We start from the raw sequence: 25,265 nt of genomic DNA, 5'->3' as shown, positions 1-25,265 counted from the left end.
GATGGCCTGGGTGGGCTCAGGGGGGTGGGTTTTGGGTACCAGACGCAGCCCCGATGCCCTTCCAAGATGCTCTTTCCTTCTTCCCACTGTTCTCCTGACAGTAGCAGGCATTTGGGTACAGAAGCTACAGCAAGCCAGGTGACACTGTGGTTTTGCTTACTGAACACCGCTGCTGCAGGACATTTGTTTGCCACCCTCCACCCATCCCAGGGCGAGCAGTGGACAGGGACAGCTACAGCCCTTCCCACCACCGAGCCCAACCCGCCGGCACAATGAGCTGGTCCCAGCGCAGGGTTTTGAGGTGGAAAGGAGGAAAAGCTGTACAGCTGTGTGTGTACTGAAAGCCTGGGCGCCTGCCAAAGGCAGAAGCGGGGAACAGGCTGCCCCCACGCTCAATAAGCAGTAATTGAACAATTACTCCAAAGAGGAGGGCTGTGGGTTTCAACAAGGCTGCACCAGCTCAGCACCGGCGAACGTGCAAGGAACGGCTTCGGAACGGCGCGGGGATGCACGGCCCGAGGGGCATCTCCTGCTGCGACCCCCTGTTCCCTGCACACACCCCCACCATGTACCTGGGACTGGCCCTGAGAGAGGCTCTGCACAATCTGATTTTGCTTCAGGGTCTCTTCTGCAGGGCTCAGCCAGCAGCCCAGGGGCTTGGCTGGGGCGGTGTGTGGGTTCCCCCTTCCAGTGGAGCAGGACTGATGCCACACTGCACGCTGAATGCGGCTGGGCAGCCAGACGCTCTGTCACCGCGCTGTGTGGCACAGCCAGCATGCTCACCAGGCCAGGAGCTTTCCTACAGGAGTGTCTCAGCTTCTCCCAGGAGTCCACAAACAGCCCTGAACATCTCCTGCTGCAGCAGCTCCTCCAGTAAAACTCTGGGGTGTTTTTAAACAAGCACAAAGCAAGCAGGGGCATCGCTCACCTCTCCCGCCTTCAAGGGGTAAAGTCCCAGCCCTGGCCACCTGCAAAGGGAAGGGGAGCGGGGAGACCCATCTCAAGGAGAAGTGTGGGGACTGGGGGAGGCAGATTTGGCACCCGGGAGGCCCATGAGAACACGTGAGAGATAAGCAAGGTGAGTCTGCACAGTTTGAAAAGCCACCAATTGCAAAGGGATGAAAGCCACTCACTTTCTATGAGTGACTCTTGTTCTCCAGCCTACAGTAGGTATGACACCGAAGCCACTGTCCCCCTTCTGCAGCATCCCCAGCAACCCCTGTTGACTGTGGCAGCACCCAGCTCCAAAGTTGCACGTCCCCTGTCAGCCTCTCATGGACACCCTCACATCCACCACGGCACCCTCAGAGCCACCACGGCACCCTCAGAGCCATGAAGGCAGCTGGTTCCACTGGCTCCAGCCTCTCAGCTGCCTGGGTGGTCCTGCCAGCCCCATGCAGCACGTGGAGCCTCAGCTCACACAGCACCAGGAATGAGTTTGTGGAGCTGCCAGGGCTCCGGGCACAGCACATGCTGAGCTGCATCACAGAGGACAATGAGCAAAACTGAGTCCCACACTGACAGACACGCTGCAAAAACTCTGCCCCAGACCTGGGTTGGCTTCAGAGGCTCCTCAGAGGATTTGCCCTCCAGCCCCTTCCCCAGCCTGGTTGCCCTTCTCTGGACTTCTGGAGCCCAGAACTGGCCACAGTTCAAGACCTCTCCATACAAGTGCCCCCAGGACAAAAGAGATACCATGGTGGGGCCGACAGCGTGGCACCGACTGGGCAGCACCCTCTGCTCCCGAAAACACAAATTCAGCTTTGGGGTGAAGCAAAACACCCTGCTCCATGCTGGGGATGCTCCAGTGCCTCCCCGGGCTGGAAGCCCCAGCTCAGGGCCATTGCCAGGGGACAGCACTTGCTCCAGGTAATGGATATGCTCATCCCCCAAATCACCTTCCCACTGCAGGTCCTGCCCAGCCCTGGCCCCATGCTGCTCGTGGCTGGGCAGTGGCACCACTTGTTCTTAATAAAATAATTTAAAAAAAAGATTAAAAGCCAGAAAGAGAAGCAGTCATGGAACGACACGCTGGGCTTTGCATGGCTTATTTGTTTTGCAACATTGGAGATTGACACTCATGAGTCTGCTCCTGTAATTGCTTCTGCTGATGAATCTGGATTGTTTAATTAGAGTCTGTGCATGGAGCTCATTGCTAATGGGCAATCACCAATTTGCTACCAAGGATATCGCTTCCTCCCCAAGAAACCTGTCTGTGTCTGGGCACAGAGAGTCCTCCCCATGGTGGGAACCGGTTCTCCTTTGGAAGGGTTTGCTGGTTCCATACACAGCTCCTCGGTGAGGTAAAGGACCAACCCTGTGCTCCTCAGCTCCCTTAGAAGCCGATTATTCTATTGCTAACTTAAAGTCAGTGCAAACCACCATGCTTGGCAGCAGGTCCTGCCCAAAATGCTGGGCTCAGGAGACACCACGCACCCCACAACCCCCCCGATCGATCACAAGGGGTTCTTGGTGCCTGGAGAAGGCGGTTGGAAGAGCGATGGTCCCCGGGGCAGCGGCGCCGCAGCCCTCGCCCCCTCCCCAGGCCGGGACCCGCGAGCGGGGCACTTACTGTGAGAAGGAGGAGTCCACGCTGAAGTCCTCGGCGTGAGGCCTACGGAGCGAGAGCATCACAGGAGGTGAGGGAAGCCCCGGGCAGCCGCCGGAGCCGTGCCGTGGCCAACACCGCTCCCGGAGCAGGGACAAACAGCCACCCAGGTGCTCGGCCGGGGCTGTGCCACACCTGGGATGTGTTCCTCTGGGGTCCTCAGCAGGGACATGGGGGCACCTGGTGATGCTCCGGTGGCTTTGCCAGCATACAGCCCCTTGAAGGGCTCAGCTCCATGGGTAAAAACACTTTTTTTAGGCTTTTTAGAGTGTTGTGATTTGGTTTTAAATGAGTCTCACAACCTGCCCGCTGCTCTGCCTCAGATCAGTGTCACACTCTCAGCAGAGAAATGAGATTGCAGAAGATGCTGTTTGTTTGGGGTGTTTCTCCTACACACACCTTCGAGGAGCTGATTTCACAGACACAGGTGATGACCACAGAAGGGAAACCAGAAAACCCCACAACCAAACCCAGGAAAGAACCAGAAGGAGCAACGGGGGTGACACGGGGGGGTCATGACAGCAGGAGAAAGAAGAACATGAAGATGTACGAGAGTGGGTGGGAGGAGAAGACACTGTGCTCATGTACTGTACATCCTGCAGAGAGACAGACAGACAGACAGCACCACAGCACTATGAAACAAAGCAAGTGCAGATTTCCCTTCACAGGAACGATGCTCTCTCCATCCACCCCCATGGGTGGCCATAGGTCCCTGTTCCTGCAGGCACGAGCTGAGACTGCCTGAGCCCTTCCCTGCCTCCCATGTCCAGCAGTGCCCCCTCTCTCCTTCCCTTATTTAACATGATTTTGGGCAATTGAGAAAATCAATCAAAGCAAAGGGGGCAGTTGCAGCTCACGAAGGCTTTTCTTTGATTTTGCTTTGTGCTTTATGAGTCCACAGCACTCCAGTGTAGTTCAAACTAAATAAAAGCAATAAATTCACATTTCAATTAAAATGTGAGTCCAAAGGAAAACTAATTCATCCCTCAGCTGCAAGGCACACAGAGCAGCTTCCCTGCGACGTGATTTACTTTGCTACTGCTCTTCTTTTATTGCCCATGCAAAGGCTGGAGGAGGGACCTGGAGCCAAAACGCCTGTAGAGAGCACAGGGACAGGAGCTGCCAAACTGGGTGACACCGACAGGGATGTTCCCCCATGCCAGGCCCAGAAAACCTGTGGCAGATGCTCAACTTGGGAGAGATGCTCAGCTTGGGACCAACAGGCTTGTTCAGCCTGGAGAAGAGAAGGCTGCAGAGTGACCTCATTGCAGCCTCCCAGTCCCTGAAGGGAGCAGAGGAACAGGAGAGGAATCAGCTTGTGTAAAGGGCAGAGACTGGCAAGACAAGGGGGATGGAGTGAAGCTGGAGGAGGGAAGGATTAGATGAGATATTAGGGGGAAGTTCTTTACAGAGAGAGTGGTGAGAGGCTGGAACAGGCTGCCCAGAGAGGGGGTGGATGCCCCATCCCTGGGGGTGTTCCAGGCCAGGCTGGATGGGGTCCTGGGCAACCTTGTGTAGCTCCAGGCCTGGAGGTTGGTGTCCCTGCCTATGGCAGGGGGGTTGGAGCTCTGTGACCCTTGGGGTCCCTCCCAACCCAGACCAGTCTGGGATTCTATGATGCTCAGCTCCAGAGAGATGCTCAGCATGGGACTGATGCTGGGGACCTTTCGGGAAGGGAGCCAGGGCAGCCAGTGGGGGTCTTGGAGCAGCCCTTGCATTTATGAACAGCAAACAACCCAGACTTTCTCCAGCTGCAAACCAGAGGCAAGCACAGTCAGAAGGAGCCCAGCCAGCTCAGCCTCCCTCCTGCCAAATTGGATTATCCCACGTTAGCAGCAGGGGCTGTTCCAGCCCCTCCGCTTGCCTTTGGGCTTGCACAGGAGCCTCTGCAGAGACACTTATGGGGAACAGCAAATGATTTGGTTTTCTCCTCATACACTGCCAGCTGGCAACTGGGAAGGCTGTAGGAACAGGGACTAAGCTGCAGCTCCCCGAGGCAGAAGATCGATGCTGAAAACCAAACAGCCGTGGCACATTCAATCCCACAGCTCAGACTTAGGGTCTGGTGTCCCTGTGGGTTCTGGAGCACTGGGATGAGCAGATGTGATTCCCAGGATGCCTTCCTCAGCCAGGTAAAGCCATGGGGGAATAAACATCTCACTCACAAAAAAGCACCACGAGTAAAAAGGAGCGATGGAGAGGCCACAAAACCTCCCCAGCCCGAGCCCTGGGTCCCTCTGTGCCATGGTTAAAGCACATGTGATAAAACAGTAGCAAAAAGGCTCTCCTGGCTTCCAAATGAATCACCTCCTCAGTGCTGGTCCCAGAGGGAAGGAGCAACCCTCAGATGTCACACTGAAACCTCTCCTTCCCACCAGGCTCCCGACTTCTCACAAACAGTCTAAATGCTGAGAGAAGATGGAAAAAAAAAATTAAGAAAACTAAAGAAAAATCTCTCAGATTCTCCCCTGAAGAGCAGCTGTTTGCCAGATCCCCAAAACTTTTTAGAAGTTTCAGCTTGGAGAGTTTGGTTTACTACAGAAAGGCCACATTATCTGCAGGGAGAAGGAAGGACACACAGACCCATCGCCCAGTCAGAGCAGAGCTGCTATCCCAGAGTGCTGCCCGAGCATCCCAACTTGCTGCTCCTCACAAAGCCCACCCCAGCCATCACAAACACCCTGCTGCATCATTTATCTGACAGTTAATCCAGGTTAACTGCTGGGGGGGATTAGCAGAGGGGCAGGAGCCCTTTTGTGCAGGGTCTCCCTTGGAAGGAAAGACCAGATTTACAACACACAGACCTGAAGCCGTTTAACCCAGTTGAAAGGTTGCACTGGCTTTTAGTGTGTTTTATATAATCTACTTCAAATTTAGGTTTTTCAGGTTTTTTTACCCCAGCCAGCCCACCTTGGCTCATCCCATTCCTGCCCCACACACGGGGGCTGAGCAAAACCCTTGCTCCCCTCTGGAGTCCAGGGTCTGGAGAGAAGCATGGAGCTGGGACAGGGAAAGCTGAGATTCCTCATCCCAGTGCTGCCAACCATCAAATCCCAATGCTGAGGAACCGTCTGGCACAAGCAGCATCCCCCAGAGAGGGGGCAGAGCAGGGAAGGAGAGGAGCAGGGGGGGGAAGGGACGGGTCTGTCACCCTTATAAAATAGAAGGGCTTTATTAGAAGGTGAGGAGACAATGGTGTATTTATTATTAGAACAAAAGGCACTAATAAGCCTTGCTTATGTACAGGAGAGAGCAATCACCTGCCTGCCCACGCTGCGTGGCAGCTCCTGGGCTGAGCAGCCACCTTTGCACCTCAGCCTGCCCCCTCAGCTCCAGCACAGCCCCAGTGAAGGTGCCTCTCCTCCCTCGTGCTGGGCAGGGGTGCAGGCAGCACCCCCTGAGCCCTGCTCCCTTAAAGATTCAAGATGCTGTGGATCCCATCCCTTCACTCCAGAGAGGGGCAGGCAGCCGGCCCCGAGCCCCTGCTCTCCTCCCAGCACCACTGGGGTGCTGCAGGACCTGGCTGGTGTTCAGCTCAGCGGCCTCACACAGATAATTGGAGGCCAAATACTTTCCCCACGTTTAAAGTTCTCAATGATGCTCTGACAGAGGAGCAGAAAAGCACAGCAACAGCTCAGCTGAGCTGCTCCTCCCCAGCAAACCCCCTGCCAGCTCCGCGCCCTCACCGCTGCCTCCTGATAATTCTGGGATGTAATTTGGGAAATGAAGGGGAATGAAACTTCCCTTCTGGTCATGCAGTTCATGTTCAATTTACCAGCATTTCCAAGCAAATAAACCCCCCAAATTATGCCTCGACTAAAAGCGTCTGGAAGCTACAAAGACACAAGTAGTGACCTGCCAACACCATGCTTGGCTTTAGGCTGCTTAATAACCACTCACAGGGCCCAGAGCCAGAGGTAAGAGCTGTCAGATATAGTGCCCTGGTCTCGAAATGCCTCCAAGAGAGAGGCAAGGTAGGGGGGTTAAGATGAACCAAGCAATGTAGCTGCTAGGGAAGGCTTCCCGAAGCAGTGTTCATCCTCTAAGACATAAGATGCACCATGGTTCCTACCATATTGACAGTGAGAAACTCGTCCCCAAAAATAGCCTGATGTGAGAAGGACAGATGGGAGGAGACAAAAAAAGAAAGTAAAGAGGGGGAGAAGGAACGAGCAGGAGAAAAGGGAGAGGAAGATGCACGCGTCCTGCTCGCAAACACGTGCCAGAGGGGAGGGAGGGCATGCTCAGCGCTGGGAAGAGCAGCCAACCTCCCCAACCATGGGATGGAGCAGGGCTGACCCCAGGACAGCCCCCAACCCCTCCCAGGTCCGGAGGAAGCTCATGGAGCTGTGCTTGCAGGCACCAGGCAAAGCCACGCCGACCGCTCCTGGCACACACTGATGGTTGCCTGGAAGCTGGAGAAGAGCCAGAGGCACAAAGCCTCCTGCCACCGGCAGCAGGGCACGCTGTGCGGGCTGGCAGCGCCTGGCAGCGGGCACAGCTGCCTCCTCCCCATCGCATGGCACCTCGAGGGGCTCCTGTTTAAGCACAGAGGTGGGTTTTTCCTTGGCATCCCTCTGCGAAACCTCCACCGCAACTGCAACACGTGCCGTTTAGAAACAAGGCACGGTGCCAGCATCACAGCATCAGCCGGAGGAGCCCGTACGCACTCGCTGCCCGGCAGCTCCGGGCGCTGCCTCCACTTACCCACAGGATGTTTCGGCTCTCCCAAAGTGAAGGGTGCTGACAAGCCCAAGCAATGGGCTCTGCCTGTGGAGCAAATGGCCCTGCAGCTGCTGAGGCTGCTGTACTGCACATCTCCCTGCCTTTCTTCAGGAGCTAAACGAGTCCCCACGGTCCCGTCATGCGGCTGAGCCTTGCAGAGGAAGGACTGTGCACAAGCTTGGGGGTGGGCTGTGAGAACCCCCCATCACAGTCCCGCACGACCCTGACAGTCAGGCTGGCGCTGGCAGCTGGTGCCAGCTTGGAGGGATGGCCTTGCCTGGCATCCTGTGCTCCACACAGGCAGGAAAGCTTCCACTGGAGGAGGAGGAGGAGGGATGTGCTAATCCCCGTGCCCTGATGGGACCTGATGGGAATAAGGACCTAAAATAAACAGAGCAAAAGCCCAAGTGCATGTTTCGAGTGTAGGCATCCTTCGGCACCTCGTCTCTGTGTCAGCGCCTATCTAGGGCACCAAGAGCTTCAGCGGTGCTGGCATCACACCAGCAGCCGTGGGAGGAGTGCTCAGCACTTCCAAAACTCAGCCTGTTCCCCTCAGGCGCCCAGCTGCAGCTCTGCCAGTGATGCCAGGGCAGTTGGCATCGCCCCGCGCCTGGGGGGGATGCAGGGGCTTTCTGCTGGAGTGTGCATGAGGACAGGGACATGGCATCTGAGGGACCACAGACATGGGACTGGGCTCTGAAACCTGTGTGAGGGAGCGCAGAGAGGAGCCCTGGCTGGGACACGGTGACATGGGTCTCGTCCCCATGCAGAGGGGTGGGTACCAACCCGGGAGTGTGAGCAGAGCTCCAGTACAGCCCTGGGATGAGCACAAGGAACAGCGGGGCTCAAGCCCCTGTGCCACAGCCCCGGATGAGATCTCTGGCTGTGTTTATGACCAGCTCTGTTTAGCATGAAGGATGCCAGCTGTCAGCTCGCTGTGCCAGCAGCTGGGATCTGGGATCGTTTCCTGATCATGGGGATCAAGCAGTGCATTTGCATATTGTCCCTGTAATGAGATCAAGCACCCTGCCCAGTTTTGCACTGGTCCTACCCAGAGACCACGCTCAGCATCACACAGCGATGCCAGCTGCTGCGGCGGGAAGAACCGCTGAGGTTAGGTGGCTTGAGAGCAGTGCCAGCCCCACAGAGCCACACAATGGTGCCTGGAAGTACAACCCAAGGGAAGCTGGCTGTGAGGAAAGGCAACAGTGGGCACCTTCCCATGGGGATGCTGGGCACAGACCTTCAGAGAGGCTTGAAGCCCAGCTCTGAGACCAGCCCTTGGTTTGGATACTACCAGGGGAAAGTTTGGAGATGCCACGCTCCAGTCTGGGCATCCGTTGGAGAGCATCATCACCCTGTCAGCAAACAGCCACACAGCACAGCAAACCCTGACGTGGGCTCAGCCACTCTCTGTGCAGAAATACTCATGTAGTGAGCCATGTGTTAATACCTGGCTGCCCCATGGAGGAACAAACACCGAGTGCTCTGAAGCTGCATTTTCAGAGCCATTTGGGGGGCTTCCTTGCTCCCTGAAGTGCTTCACCTCCACGACACGACACATCCCGCTCGCCCCAGCGCGGGGCCCTGGTTCTCACTGTGGAGGCTCCAGCCACCTTGGTGATGGTAACGTGGCTGAAGCAAAGCCCCGTTTTTCCCTGCCAAAAATATCTCCAAGCGAGAGACGAGGCGAGGCTGGGGGAGGTGGGGCCACACAGCCTGAAGGATCTAACTGCTGCCCTCCTCTCAGAGGCACACAGCAAAAGGACACAGGGGAACAGGCACAGGAGGGAAGTTATTCCCCCAGAGAGTGATGAAGCCCTGAAAGCACCAGGAGAAGCTGAGGAATCTCCAGCGTGGAAGATGTTCAAAGCTCAGCTGGACTGGTCCTAAGCCAGCTGAGCCAAGTTTAAAATCAGTCCAGCCTTGAGAAGGGCCTTCCAGAAGCCCTGTCCAACCTCAGCCCTTCCGCAACACTAATTTTCTTCCCCAGACCTCAGGAGTCCAGATCTCTGCCATCAGCAGCTTGGCAAGTGCCACTCAAAGAGGCAAGGGTGTAAAGTGCCAGCCTCTGGCCCTCCAGAGCTCTGGGCAGAGCTTCAGAACCAGATGCCCCTAAAGGGATGTTTGCAATCCCTTTGGAATATCAGAGTGCCCCAGGATGGGCAGAGTTTCCTCTGCTCCAGCAGAGCATAAACAGGACACAACCATCTCATAAGAACACTTGTGTTTTTAAACCCACATCTCTGGTACCACAGAGACATCACTGGCTGGGAAACGGGATCTGAACCCAGATATCGACACATCCTCACCCCTGCCAGCAGCTTCCTCCCAAACACCGAGCTGCTGGATGGAGAGCAGAGCATGGCTTCTGCCTTTCCTGTAACTGTGTTCCCTGTCACACCTGCCCCATTCAAACTCCCCCCCAGCACTCACTGCACAGCACCAACCTGCCTGGGGAAAAGCCCAGGTCATAGGGGAAAGGTTCAACCTTCCCCAGCTTGCTTCATCCTCAGGACAGCTGTGTGCTGGTGCAGTTTCCTTGCCCAGGCTTCTAGCAGAGCCTGCCCCTCCTGGAGCAGACAGGAGGCTGCCCTGCCTGTATCCCCTTCTCAGAGCAGCCCCTGAAGCACAGAAGTAGCTCCAAATGTCTTCAGCAGGAGCTAAGTCCATATGAGCAGGCTGGGCTGGTCCCATCCAGCCTGCAGCTCTGCACCTACAGCAAAGGGACCCCATCCTGGATGCCCAGGGCCAGCCCTGAACTCCCCTTTCTGCCTCCCAGTGTGGAATAACACACAGCTGTGGGGGGGCTTCTCTTCAGATGGATTCAAATCCTTTCCTCCTGCTTTGACTGAGAACCCCTGGAAGCTCTGAGGTGAGGCAATGACTAAGAGACAGAGTAAGGAGGTAAACAAAGCAGGTGAGAATAAACTTCACCACCTTCAGCCGTCTAGAGACTTCATTTGCATCCCTGAGAACATCCTGTAACAGCATCTTCTCCACCATCACCTGGTAATTTCACTCCCAACTCCCTGTGACAATCATCGCCGCTAACTTGATAACTCTGCTTCTGTCTGGCTTTGGAGGAGATGAAGCATCTCAAAGACACTATTCATCATTTCTGAACCCTTCTTCCTGCCTTCACTGCCTGCATATGCAGTGAGAGAGAAATGCACAACCCTTAATTGCCAACTCCACTGCTGGGAAGCAGCACCCAGAGGGGGAAAGGCCGGCAGTCAGGAACTCAGACTCTCCCAGGGCTCTGCCCAGTGCCAGGGCAGTGTAAAAGTGTTGCTGCCAACTTCTCTACCTCTCAGCAGCATCAGCTCCCTATGATGAGACTGCGGAAAAACACTTGAGACCCCCAGTGAAACCCAGGGCATCGGGCACCTGCCATGCTCTGCATGGTGTAGCTATGCAATTTTTGGGGCTGTTGCCCTGCTTTTCCCCCCAGATACAATGACATCTTGCAACATCCCTCCTTTGTGCCACGGTCCCCTCCCAGAGACAAAGAGGATCATCCCTGGGATGAAGGTTTGGCTCCCTGCTCCTGGCAGGAACCCACCAAAGCCCTGAGCACGGGAGAGAAGATGCCCCTCCTGCATGTTTGATCACAGCAGTGGTGGGGATGAGTCTGTAAGGGTCCCATGGGTCCTTTTCCAGCCCCACTGCGTCTGCATTTGAACACTGGCACTGTGATGGGGGGTACCTCAACAGGGAGGGCGCAGAGAGGAAGCAGGCTCAGTGCAAAGGCTCTGCCAGCAGTAGAGTTCAGGATGCACCTTCAGAGATGTGGGTGCCCCCAAAACGGCTCCATCTTCGGTGTCTCTTTGAAGCAGTGAAAGCAAGAGGCAAAACCAGAGTGAAAGCAGCCTGAACAACACGGAGCAGAGTCAGATCACTCATCAGGACGTGCTGAGACCTCCCCAGCTTCAGGGATGGAGTCCCAGTGCACCCAGACGACGCCCGTTCGCAGCTCACGAACTCAGAGAGCAGCAACCCACAAGACCCAAGTGTCTGCTCACCAGAGAACCAGCCCTGGTGCCATCTGGAGAGTCGGCACACCACACATCAGACTGACAGGCACACTCTTAGTTCTGCAAGTGTGCCAGGACGCTGCCACCCAGACCTGGAGACTAAAGCCTGTGCCCAGCACAGCTCAGCACCAGGGGCACGAGCACACCGATGCTCCTGCCTCCCTCCCACAACACACACCTCCCTGCTCGGCTTCCCCAGTGGGGACCACATCAGCTAATCCTGCCTGCTTGCCACCTTCCCCCACCAGCCCACCAGTGAGACACGCCAAGATACCGAAGCCAAGTTGCTCCTTCCTTCCAACCTACAGCCGAGCAAGGAAAATTCACCACGAGCAGCAGCTTCCCTACAGTGCTCACTCACACAGGGAACTGGAGTGAGAAACAGCACCAAATTACATCCCAGAAGACCTACAGTACACAGACACAGGCAAGGAGGGTTTTGCTGAGAGGGAAGACAGCATGGATGGGCTGAGAGGCTGAATAGATGGGAGAAAAATGAAACAGAAAATGGAATGAACAAAGCAAGGACTGAATTACTGACACATGCATCCTCGTTGTATCTAGGGGACCTGGCTGCTTCTGAAGCACTGTGATGCGAGTGCAAGGCAAAGCATTTTTAGCTCCTGAGAAACAGCTCATTTCTTCCTGTACACATCAGCTGTGTGCTCACAGAAAGGGAAAGAGGCTGCAGCATTTTCTACGGCGGGTTTTGTTCAGTGATGGGGTTGGGGTTTGGGTTTTTTCCCAGTCACAAATAAATTATTCCTCAGACTGGAGATGGAGCATCTCTTCTTCCATGCAAACATGGTGCTTATGCCCATCCTGTGGCGTTAGCAGTGGAAATAAGCCTCAGCATTAGACTGCACAGATAAGGTGCAGTGCAAGTTAGTAGGGCTGTGTGGCAGCCCAGCTCTCAGGGCTGCCATTCAGACATGCTTTTGGCATACAAAAACACAAGAAGCACTTATAAAAAATTTAAAGGAGCTGGCTTTCTGCTGCTCTGGCTACCTATTTCATAACACAACTTTGGAGCTGGTGTGGCTCTTTAACACAGCTATCAGAAGGATCTGATCCACCTCCCCTCCAGCCCCTGGTGGCACTAATCCTTTCCTTCTCATTTAAAAGACAAAGGTGCTGCCTCCCCCCACCCACAGAGCCCCACGAATCACTGCAGTCCTGCAATACCTTTGTCCGACATCAGTCCCCAAGGATCCCATTCTCCGAGCCGGCAGCAAGGGGCTCACCCCATGGACATCTTCTGTCGTCGCTGGTGGGACAGTTTTGACATGGGAATTGCTCTCTGAAGGGGAATTCTTCAGCTTGGCTCTGGCCATCCTGCGAGCTTTGGCTGCCTCTGTGACTTCCTCCTCTTTCCCCCCTGAACTCTCTCATACATAGCAATCCTCCCCGCATTCAGTTCAGAGCCGTCGGCACGTACCATCTCCTCCTTTCTTCTCCTCTCCCTACTCACGGCTGCTCAGTGGAACAATCCTGTCCTGCACATTTATTTTGGTAGTGAGGGGAGCCAAGGCAAACTCCCCAGCCTTGCTGCTGCAACGAATCTGCTGCAAAGCGACCGAGAAAGCACCCACGATGCAGAACCCCCCGAAAGGGCTTTGTTTAGTAAACGCTGTGATTGCCTTGGCTGCCTCCTTAGAAGGAACGATGCCATTGCTCTGAGCACCACAAGCAGGGCAGGGGATGAGGGATTATTTTCTTCCCTATCCCTGTTTTTTGGTAGCAACGTGAGGGGGAGGAAGGAAGCTATTTTGCCTTACTCCCCTGTGCAAAGAGCAGCGTGCGGACTGTGTGCCAGGGAACAGGCTCAGCGTGCCTGGCTGGCAGACACAAAGCAGCAGAGCAAGGTCCCCTCACCTGCTGTGAACTGAGCAGAAGGAACAGGCTTGCTGCTTCCCTTGGAGCTTTTGCTTGCCTGGTCGGGCTGAAGCTGCGCCCAGGGAGGGGTATGCTGCCTGTCCTGGAGCAGCCCTGCTTTCCCTCTTCAGGTGAGGCAAAACCTGCTGCTCCTCGAACACGCCCGGCACCGATTTCACACGATGTCAAAGGAAAAGGGCCAGGGAGCCCCGAGCAGGGGATAAACGTGAGTCCCCCGGTGCGCAGGTGGGGCTGGAACGGGGGGACCCTCGCCTCCCGCCCCGTTTTGGGGGTGCTGCCAGCCTCCGAGCTGCTCTCGCCTATGCCGGAGGGCTGCTCTCCTCACCGAGCATCTTCAAGCGCACGGGGAGGATGCTGCAGAGCCTGGGCCGCGGCTGCTCCTCCGGGCCGGGGCTCAGCACCACGGACAGCCGCGGCCCGGCACCGCCCCACTGCCACCCGCCAGCATCGCCCCACGGCACGCCAACACCGCCCCACGGGTTGGTGACACCATCTCATGGCATGGCAACACTGCCTGAGTGCATGCCAGCATCACCTCATGGCATGGCAACACCGCCCCAAGGCATGCCAGCACTGCCCCAGGGGTTGGTGACACCACCCCATGGCATGCTAACACCGCACCCAATGCATTCTAACATCACTCTACAGCACGGCAACACCGCCCCACAGCATGGCAACACCGCCCCACAGCATGCCAACACCGCCCCACAGCATGGCAACACCGCATGCCAGCACTACCCCATGGTCCACCCATGCTGCTCCACCACATACTTCAAACATGAAGATTAAATGTACCAGCTAATCACCAGAGATTTGTTTAAAACGAACATTATGCACAAGCCTCAACACATTGATACCTGAAAGGGACTTCCCAGAGCTGTCCTGAGAAGGGACAGCCAAGTCCTGCCATTGAGGGAAGGGCAGAAGCTGCCCTGAAATGGACAATCTGGGATCCAAGGTACTTTATTTTCGGAATGGAAAGCTGACATTTGCCTCCAGCACCAGCTGATCCCTAACCACACCACACCCCTCCATACTCCCACAAGGCTCCTGGAGCAATCGTCCCACCACCTTGTTGCAAACTCTGGGAGGAAAAGGCCAGTCCTTTCCTTTCTCACCCTTACCAGTGAGCTGTCAGGCACAAGCCCTGCTTGCTCCTCTTCCCGCTAACACCAGTACCTCGAGGTGACTTGTCCCATGACACAACGACAGCCCCTGGCTGATCTGGGCAGTGACACCACATCCCTGTTAACCAAGCCCTTGTCTCCCTACTCCAATTATTATTTCTTAATGGGATCTCACCATGAGACACGCTTCATCTCAGCCTTTTGAAACGTAAAATGGATAAAAACCCACAGCCCGTTTGCCAGCGTGCCAGCTTTCAGCTTACATTTCATTTCTCCTTGTGCCTCAAAATGATTCATTAGCTCAACGTGCTCGTTTTCTACCAGAGTCACTCTTTCCTGCTTCACCGCTTGCTTCAGCCTCATCAGCAGCTTATTGCCCTGTATCTGCTCACATGGGGGTGTTGTTCTCAATCCCCACGTATAACTACAGCTGCTAGCCCCTTGGATCGGACCATGCCTGGCTCCAGGCCTGATGAATCCTCCTGGATAACAGGAGTCATGGGCTCTGGAGCAATCAGGGTCTCTATTTTAGGGAGTTACCAGCTAATCCTACCTTGTCTTGTATTTCTGATTCCAGAAGAACATTAAATTCCAGGGTGGAGGCTTGATGTGAGCATTGGCTGATGTTTAAAATATGATCTCAGTGCTAACACCATCGAGCCCAACACTGAACCAAGGAGGGATTAGGGAAAGACCTGGGGAATCTTAACAGAAAATAGAAACCCTCCTGTCATACTTGTGCTATAGAGGTGGTGACAAAAACCACACCAAAGAACGTCTTGAGAAACTCTACTGCACTTGCAGGAGCCTCTACATGAAGATGGCTTCTTGGTTAAGCACTTAAACACAAACCAAGAAGCAAAAACCAGAACAGAGGGGAGTGACCCAACACAGGGTCACGAGGAACCGCAGACTGGGCTGCTGGTCCAAACAGCCAGTTCCCTTCCAAGGCAGGAAAGGGGTGGCCTGATGCTGAGAAAAACCCCTCCGAGGCTGAAAACTCCCACAGCACAACTCAGACTGCTCATGTCTGTGCCGGGCTGCTGGAGCAAGTCTTTAGCTGTAGTTCTGTCAGAAAAATCTCCTCTCAGGCAGCACAGTGTGTCCCACACCTCACCTAAAGATCTACAGCCCCAGCAGCATCTCCCCTCCCCAAGCCACCTCCCAGACAGGCACTGGGCACCATCAGGTCAATATGAGGAGCTGAAAGAGGAGGAGGAAGGCAGGGTCAGTAAGAGGAGCTGAAGGAGGAGGAGGAAGGCAGGAACCCAGAGCACAGCAGGAAAAGCACCCTGGTCCTCTCGGATGGGAGGTGGGAAGCCAGGGCACTGATGAGGAAAAAGGGAAGAATAAAAGCACTGGAGTGCTGTGCTGCTAGGGGAGCACATCATTGGGGATGAAATGGATAAAGCCACTTCCCTCTAACTTGGGAAGTGAGGGGCTGCTACTTCAGGAGATGTTTAAGACTAATTGCAGGTCCCCTGTGCTGGTGATGCCCGTTGACAGCTGCTCTGTGCTTACCCAGAGCTCAAATAACACGGCCAGCGAAACTCATCACTCTGTACACCCAGAATGCTCATTCTTGCTGGGAAGCTGCATGTCCCCAGGATGAGCCATGGCTGGAAATGTCACCTGAAGCACAGCTCAGTGACTCTGTGCTGCAGGGACATGTCTGGTGTCCCACCCATGGTATACACAAGGGTAAGCTACACATCAAACACTTTGTACAGCATGTTCTCCAAGGGAATCTGGGAATGAAAATCAACACAACACAACCTTGGTAACATCAAAATCCAAATAAGAATTCCTCTGCTCGGGAAATATTTGCCCAGCTAACCAAATGCCAACCATCTGACCATCAGCCAGGAAAATCGATGCTTAATTTTTGCTGGAGAGGTCATTGCAAAGTGCTAATTTCTCATTTGAATGTCTGCATTATGCAGAGACCACTGCTGTGCTGGGGGCTGGAGAGCTGGCTGGGGATTGCTGAGCAGCAGTTGCAGTGGCAATAATATTCCTGAAAATAAGATTTAGCAAGGAGCAGATTTTTCATTAGCCTTAATTGAATCTGCAGCAACTGCATTGTTAAATATTCCCCTTTTATCGCAGAGCCTTTCATTTCCAACTGCCAAAACTCCCCTTATGCACCTATTCAACTTATCATTAATAAAGCACAACCTCGCCCATTGTAGCTAGTTGACAGAACGGGAAGGGGTTGGGAGTTTTTTCTCATATTCTCCTGGCAAAGAAACCTGCTCTGTTGAGATAGGACCCAAAGGTGCTGGTGTGCAGAGCCTTCTGTGGGAAAAGCCAGTCTCATACCTTTAGAAAGCTGGAAAAGTCACCCTGAAAGGCATCGACCATGCAAAGACCCTTCCATAGCCACAGAAGGTAACTTGTTTAGGAGACTGTATTTTGCTAGGAAAAACCCGTGCTTCTGGCCACATCAGCATCTCATGAGAGACGTTATCACCTCACAAGAGACATTATCATCTCACAAGAGACATTATCCCCCCGTGAGAGAAGTTACCAGCCACCACAGAGCTGCTGCTCTACTCCTGGGCTGCGCTCATCAGAATTCCACACCACTTTGAGGGACCCCGAGTTAAATAGTCCCTAAGACTCACCACCATGTCTGGTGAGCTGCCCTAGAAACACCACCTTTCCATGCAGGCTCCTGAGGAGCAGCACTCTGTGTAAGGTCTCACGCAATTCTATCATCACCACAAAGTTCTCCTACGTTTCAAGACCCAGCAAACCTAATAGCATGACATTAACAGCTCAGCAGACTTCAAGGCACTGCTAATACTTTGATCAATGTTACAAATCTCCCTGACCAGCCATCTGCTGGTCCTTTCCAAGAACCACAGCATGCTGGTTTGGCCCTGTAGTGCTGGGAACATCCTAAATCGTCACCATGTGTGCTGCAAGCCCAACCCCCCAGCCCACTGCGAGGGTCCTGCAGCCAGCACAGAGCAGCACCATGTCAGCACCCCTCTTCAAGGGAGATGCCTGGAAATATCTGCATTTTGGAGAACATCTAAAGATCTATTATATTTTTTTTTTCTGTTTACTAATTGCTTTCTCTTCCAGTGGGAAGCTAAAAATCACAGACGCTTCTGCTTCCTCACTAGAACAATTTTTCTCTGGCATTTGTTACAGTTTAAATAGCAAATTTGACAAAAAGATAAAGAAATGGGATTAAAAAAAATAATAAATGATGCTCCATCCTCTTTCTCTGTTCTACCCCCATGGTGAGCCAGCACTGCTCTGCCACACAGGGACATGGTGAGAGCACACAGACACAAAGACCCCCTGAACAGGGGGAGACTGACCCAAGCAACCTTTCCCAAAACAAGACAGGTCCTCCTGCCCACATCATTGATTATCAATCAGCAGGTGGAGTTCCAGTTAGCAAGAGGGTTGAATACAAAGGGTTTGAGTTCCTTTTCCCATGAAAAAATACAATCCAAAGACAAGGATTACTTCAGATTGCAGAGACAGTCGAATATACAAGAGATGCTTGGGAGTCCTCTCTGGACAGGAAGGATGTGTGTATTTATTAATAAAAGTGCTTATAAAATACAGCTCATATTGATCCAGAGACAATTTAAAAACTTCTCTCCATTTTCTTTCCATTAGCCTGGAGAGGAAGGTCCTCTCTGGCACACGGCCACTGGCATGGGAGCGGGACCTCAGCACTCAGCTGCTGCTGAGAGCCAGCAGACCCTTCTCAGAGATGAGTGTGCAATGAAAACTCAGGTTTGAGAGACAGGGATGATCAAATCCTTCCTGAGAGGGCTGGGGAAAGCCAGGGATGGACGGTGACTCCTACCCACAGTTCCCAGAGATGTGCACCCAGGTGACCTGGGGCTTCCTGCTGGCTGCTCCCCATGAGAGAGATGTGGACCCCTGCTGCGGGCAGACCGCTGCTCCACGCCAGGATAGGGCCAGGCGAGACCACAGCAGCACCGGGCAACTCGAACTACTTTGCAGACGTGATCTGCATTTAAGCTCCTGTAGCCTCTGTGTCTGACAGATCCCAGCTCCTGCCTTCCCCTCTCCTTTGGTGTCTGCGAGAAGACAACCTCAGCAGCAAATTGCCCAAGATAACGGGAGGGTTTCCCAGGGTTTCAGTTTCCTTTGAGGTGAATCCTTGGCATCTCCACAAACGGACCCGTAACAGGCTGCAAGCAGCAGGGCAGCAACACGAGAAAGCATCTCAGTGACTCCCACCTGCATCCACTTGTTCACCATGTGCACCAAGAGGTACCAGCCAAAACAAGCCTCTGCTTCCCTGGGCTGGGCACAAGAACCCATGCCTCTTCCCCTGCAAGCCCCCAGTCTAACAGGGCTGAGATGCAAGAGTTGGATGTGAAGCAGCATAGAGAAGAAGGAAAAAAGCCCAACTCACAGTGACTTTGCAGGAGCTTGTTCAGAGGTTACAGCCCCTTCAAGCCCTCCAGCTAAGGAACTAGAAGCAGCAATTATTTCCATGCAATCTCTCCCTGCAGAGCACACCAGTACCCAAGGGATGGATGTTCAGGAGCTGGGACAGTCTTCCCCAGCAACGGGGTTCTGAATGGCTGGAGAGGCAAAGATCAGGGAGAGCAACACACACCGGGACGAGGGCAGCAGCATCTCTCTGCTGCGCCTGCCCTCCCCAATCTAGGGCACCACCAGATAACCACCGTGCCCTGTCTTGCATTTACTTTCCCTGGTTTCTGCCCCTCCACACGCTGCCTTGGCAGGGTTAATGCCTTTGCACCACAGGCACTGACGAGTTCCCCGAGAAGCCGTCAGATGGATCTACACCACTGCGAGTTCTCCTTTGTACCTGATACTCTTTCCCGACGTTTGTCTTTAAAAAGCAACGCCATTCATATGAAAAGTTGATTAATTCCACTTGTTGTAATTATTCCCACAAATAAAATCCAGCTATTTTTCCCCCCCCTGCGAACATGGGGGATAATGGTCCTTACGCTTCTCAGCAAAGCGTTTTGGTTCCAGGGGCGAGAAGCTCTGTACTGAGCACTAAGCGTTATTATTAATCTGTCATTAAAAGCATTTCAGGGAAAGTTCACAGACTGCAGGGGTTTCTGTCATCACAGCGGCCAGCTGGGATGGCAATTGGGCTGAGCAGTTACTGCCAAACCCACAACCGCTCTCAAGAGCTGTCTCCGTTCAGGAGTCTCCATGTTTTCTGCAGCCAGTGCCACTGCCGCAGCCACGTCTGCTTGGAGATGGGTGTCACCTCCAAGGATGTCCATGCTGCACTGCCCTTGGAGGGGGACATCTCCCACCACAGTGGGCTTGGGGGGCAGCTCCATTCCCCCAGCACACGTCTAGAGGATGCTCAGGATGAAGGCAAACCAAAGAAACCCAACAGAAGATCAGAGCAGGGGAACACTGATACTCACCCACTGCATCATCACACAGCTACCGAAATCTTGGGCCAAGCAGTGTCACATCAGACCCCAGGCACTCGAAGTCGCCTGGAAGATTTGCATGACACAGGCAGAAATTAACTGGCTGCGTTTCATTCCCTCACTTCCCCTATTTAGTCTTGGCAGCTGAATCTGGCGATGGCACCTGGCAGCAGCTCCCTGCCTCACCCAGCATCCCCTGGGCAGAGTCTGGGGGACTCCTCTAATCAGAGGAAGCGCTGGGGTTTCGGGGGGTGGGGGGGAAAGGAACATTTCGGAAACATGGAGGAGAGCATATTTAGCAGCAGCAAGAGAGCTGGAGACAGAAGGAAGCCTTTGAAGAGCTGGGCTGACGGAGAGAGATGGAAAAATTATGTAAAGTAAGAAAATAGAGAGCTCGCAGGCTGGCTGCGAGCACAGAGGGGGACAGTGAGTCTGATAGTAGGAGAGTGTTTGATTTCTCCCCTCTTCCCCAAGTTCTCTGCATTAACACTTCAAATGTTAACAATTTCCAAATGTTAGCGATGAGAAGGGGGGAGAGCACCTCTCTCACAGACCCAGGCCTCCAGAAACTGCCCAGAACAGGCAGCCGTGCCCCCCGACTTCCCTCCCACCCGTGCACTGAGCAGCGCCCGTACCAGTCCTGGCTGCTCCAACTGCCAGAGGGGGGCTGGCCAGTCCCCCCACAGCTACACCCCAGCCCCTATGGGTGAATATAAACAAGTCCCCTCTTTGCTAGCCCAGAGGAAGGATGGTGGGTCCCCCTTCACTGAGCTGCTCCCCGACTACCCCGAGAGCCAGCAAGAGCCATTATGTAACTGCGACGCAGGAGCCGAATCCCAGAACTGTCATCGCAGCTTTTGCAGACCCATTTTTACCTCTCTAAGTGTGGCTCATCGGCATCCAACATGAAAGCTGCCAACCCAGCCTGTTAACCTGGGACCGCTCGGCAGGGAGAAGGAGAAATAGAGCAGATGCTGAACAAATATCCCTGCAAAGCCCCGGTGCCTCCAAGCGTGGTTTCCTATTTCTGTGGCGATTACACACAAAGCAATGAGACCCTGAAGCTGTTACAGGGACTCCTAATCTCTTCCCACTTCTTAACAAAGCTGGTGACAGGTTAAAACAGCCAGAGGAAAAAGGGAAAGTATCTGTATCCCTGTCACAGCAGCTCAAGCCAGCGAAGAAATTAAAAAGCCCTTGGGTAAAATCTAAATATATATCTGCAAGGGAAGCAGGAAAAGTCTCCAGGCAGAGCACAGTAATCAGGCACGGCCGAGCCACTTTTCCAGGTGAGTACATAACGGGGTCACTATCTGCTTCCCAAGATTTAATGAGACCAGCGCCGGGTGCTCGCCCAGGCAGCGCTTGGCAGCCGGTGCCGGCAGGGACGGGCAGCGCTTTCCAGAGCATGAGTCAGCCCCGGCTCTGCGCAGGAGGCAGAGCAATGCGGCGAGCGGCAAGGCAGGCGGCGATGCTCAGGCATGGTGGCAGGGCAGGACCTGAACCCTGCCAGGACTGCTGGGCAGAGCTGTGTGCCAGGACTAAGCAGGGCTGGGTGACTGCCCTCCGCTGCCATCGGCTGCAGCCCATTGCCTCTGCCGCTGTAACACTCTGTGCTATAAATGTTTATGGCTCCAAGTGTTTGCGCAGTACTTTTCCCCTGGGGCTCTGAAAACACCTCGTACACGTTCCTCCGTATCACTTGCGATGCCTGCAGGAGAAGCAGGGCAGAGGAGATCCCCACATCGAAGCTGTCAGTCAGGCAGTTAAACCCACATCGTGGCACGTTGGAATTACCGCAGCATCTCTCCAACTTCCCTCCAGCTTTCCCAAAGGATGGAGCCCCACAGCTCCCCTCGAAGCCTCCACCTTCTCCTTGCTGCTCTCCTTCTGCCAGACACTGGGCCATGACCTGGAGGAAGGAGAGGGCTGCCCTGAGCACCCTCAGCCAGCAGCTCAGCGCAGGGCAGACCACAGCAGCTCACTTCCCCCGCAGCTCCTGCAGCACACGGTCCCACAACACTCTGCTCTGGGGGACACCCTGCTCCCCTGCAACTCGCCCCAGCTTTTCCCAGGGGATGCGACAGGCATCAGGAGCTGAAAAGGTGCCTCGAGCCTCCCCACACAGCCTCTTGCCCAGCACTGGCTATTTCCAGCCCAGCAGCAAAGTGCCTCCAGGAGCCGATGTCGCTCCGGATGGAGACACACTACGGCGTTTAATGAGCCGGGAGCGCGGGCGGCTCGCTCGCCGCTGCAGAACACCTCGTAGAGCTCCCCAGCAGAGCTCGCCAGGAAGCAATTTCACAGAGACATTCAAAATGCCAAAGCAGTTCCTGCCTCGCAGTTCTGAAGGACTCAGAGCCATTTCTGCAAGACATTTTGTTACCCAAGTATTAAAATTCTAATGAAACGCTCCGTTACACTGCAAAGCAGCATTTACTTATTAAACAGCTCAAAGAGTTTCTGTGTAAGACACAGATTTTTAGTATCTGTAAAACCTTCTTAAAACTTTTTGGACTTCTTTGGTGGTGGTTTTTTTTCTTAGAAAGATGAATCTTCAAAGGAGAACCTTAGGCTTCAAGGCTCTCCATCAGGCCTGCCAACTGTCTATCACAGTAATAAAATTGTCTCCCCTTCCCAAGGGTCTCTGGATCATGCCAGGTACCATTTGCCATCCTTTCCCCACTTGTGACACCGCTCATTTTATAATACATTATATAAGACAGAGAAAATGGCAAGTCCATATAAAAAGCAATTCACAATGTGCTGCAGAAATGAGGCATGAACTCCACGGAGTCTGTGACAGCCTCAGCGCGGTGTGTGGGAAGGACTAGAACAAGGGGTTGTACCAGACCATTGATCTTCAAGTATGCTTCTTAATTTAACTTCAATGAGGAAAGAGAAAATAAACTTGCCTACCGATCAATCGCGTGCCGCAGCGGGAAGCCCTGCCACACTGCGGGAGGGATGCACCAGCCAGGTGATGTGCCAGGCCCCAGTTAAACATGCACCGTGCCCGGTTACCACTGGGTATGTGCCAAACAGGGTCTCGCTCTTGGGGTGTTCAGTCAAAAGCTGGGCTGAGCATCAGGAGATGGGAAGGAACCGATGGGTTGCTCGTGTGCTGCTCGGGCCATGCAAACCCCACCATGAGCAGGGCTGAAGGCAGCGTTCACGCGACAGCAAAGGCCTTTCACAATGGCAACGGCCTTTCACAACGCTACCGACACACCTTGTGTACTCTGACATAAGCAAGTGACGGCGTTAAACACCACAGACCCCACGTAAAGAGGCTCCAGGAGCTCCCCACAGCTCCTACAGCTCCCCCCCCACAGCTCCCTGAGACTCTTGGGGTCTCCTCTGCACAAAACCAGCCCTGAAATCCTCCCCAGAGGAGACGAACGCTGCTGAACACGTGAAGAGCTGCACTGCCTTCTGCCGGGCACACCCAGTCAAGTGCAAAGGTTGAACCAAAGCCACAGGAAAGGATTTTAAGTCAGGTTATTTTACACCATTGGTCTTATCAGCTTGTCAGCTTCTGGTTCAACTCCCATGACCAAAATCATCTGGTGGGAAGGGAATATCTGCTCCAGGAGCCGGCCTGGCAGCAGATGCTATTTCACGGATGCTGAGTCTCAGCTGCCTTGTGCATTTAAAGTACAAAAGCACACTTAAAAAAATATATATATACATAAAATGTCTTGGTCTGTTATCTCTCACATAAGGACAAGCAAAAAGAAAAAGGAATAGGCCCCAAGTTTTTATGCAGTGTCTCCTTAAGGACTGAACTCCCAACAGCGTCCTCTCCATTTATATTCATTCTGGCCAGGCAGAAGCTTTTAAGAAGAAAAATTGTTTAATAAACAGACATTTATAACAAGTGTCTGATCTTGCAGCCTCATCATCTGGAAGGAGCCCATTAAACCAAGTGAGAAACTCTCTGATCATTAAGAGTGTTTAATGGGATCAAGATTAAATTATATGATGATTGTGTTAATATCTGCACCGGCAGGTTCAGTTGTTTTCCCTTCTCTCCCTGAGATCTGGTAGTGGGAAACGGGGCAGCTCAGAGGAAAAAACGGTTTTAAAAGGTGGGATAATTGTTCCAGATCTCAAAAGCTGCTGGAGAAAAGCAGCCACAGGGCCCCAAAGCAGATATCAGCGCTCTCCTGTGCTCACGAACACACACCGGCTCAGCAGCACCCGCTGTGCCTCTCATGAATCATCCTCCTTCAAAAGGAAACAGGGGATCACATCGGCACACGAAAAAGCACCCACAATGCTGGAAAAGGGCACGGCATTTCATCTCTGTCTTTCATGATTTTTAAGATTTCCCTTCCACAGAGATGGGGCATCCCTCCTTTGCCTTCTCCCTCCCGCGAAGAGCTTGATCCGTGTTCCCCCAAAGCCAGGCAGCCCCTCGGGAACTCACACAACCAGAGAGCAAAGCAAACCCTGGGGATGCAAACGCCACTCACGGGGCAGAGCCTGGCAGAGTCCCACCTGCTACAGCAAACAAACTTTGCCCCTCACCTCTGAAGCAGGATGCCGTCCTGGGGCAAAGCACATCACCGGCTTCTCACAGACAAACCCTCACGTCACAGAGCAGAAGCCACTTTCTCTCCTCTACATACCAGCACGGGGCTTCCTTCAGCAGCACAACCTTGCCATGCAAATGATGGCTTCAGATTTACCTAATTAACCTTTCAGGCTTAACCCCAACCTGTTGTGCAGCCTCTGCCAGCCAGTACAATGTCACAAGGTGGTCCCTGACTGGTCCCTGGGGGCTGGAGAGCAAGCTGTGGGCATCAATAGCTGGGCTTTGCTCTTTTTTTTTCTTGTAGCTCCTGGTTTATTGTTTTAAACTTTAAACTCAGGAGCGCATCCATCCTTTGTGTGTGTGCACTGTGCTTTGCACATGTCCATGAGCAGAAAGAAAGACATTTGTACCGCTGACCCCTGGAAGGCTGAACGCTTCTTGGCTCCAGAGCACTGCACCTGGCATTAAAAGGCATTTACAAGTTCTTAGCAAGGAAGAAATATCTGCCATTAGAGATTGTAACAAGAGCTGACTAGAAATTGTTTTTCCTCTCAGTTTTAGCACAATAGCTTCTGGCAATAAACCTCTCCATCAGCACTGGGCAGTCCTAAGTGCAGATACCGCGTGGGAAGAATCCAAACAAAGTGACAATACCGAGCTTTAAAAGCACTTTGGAGAAAGATTAAAAGGAACAATTGTTGAATGTCAGCTCTGGAAGAGGCTGATGAGATGTAATGGCTCTTCACGTCACCATCCCTTCGCCATGAAACACTTGGGGTGACGTGACAGATTACTAACTCCAGCAGCAGAGCCTTCCACAGCCCACAGCAACCCCTGCGCAACAGCTCTGGGATGGCAACACGAGGGATCTCCACTGCCATGGCACTACAAAGTCCTCATCCA

At 53.6% G+C, this 25,265-nt stretch overlaps 1 protein-coding gene across 4 annotated transcripts in view; it reads right to left on the bottom strand.

Moving 5' to 3' along the window:
• KCNT1 (potassium sodium-activated channel subfamily T member 1) overlaps positions 1-25,265 on the bottom strand; it is a gene marked incomplete at its 5' end in the record, with an annotated part of 81,369 nt that overhangs the window by 28,243 nt on the left and 27,861 nt on the right. For 2 of the 4 annotated variants that reach the window (XM_084272650.1, XM_084272651.1), the window contains 2 exons: positions 2,573-2,614; positions 12,556-12,704. The exons of the other annotated variants lie outside the window; for them this stretch is intronic. In XM_084272650.1, coding sequence (XP_084128776.1) covers positions 2,573-2,614; positions 12,556-12,704 — 191 coding nt within the window. Of the gene's footprint in view, positions 1-2,572; positions 2,615-12,555; positions 12,705-25,265 lie in introns of those variants that run through there. 4 annotated transcript variants of the gene reach the window in all.

The sequence above is a fragment of the Gallinula chloropus genome, assembly GCF_964237585.1.
Source record: "Gallinula chloropus genome assembly, chromosome: 18".
Taxonomy (NCBI): Eukaryota; Metazoa; Chordata; class Aves; order Gruiformes; family Rallidae; genus Gallinula; species Gallinula chloropus.
Note: the sequence above shows the minus strand (reverse complement) of the source record. Positions and strands in the feature narration are given on the sequence as shown.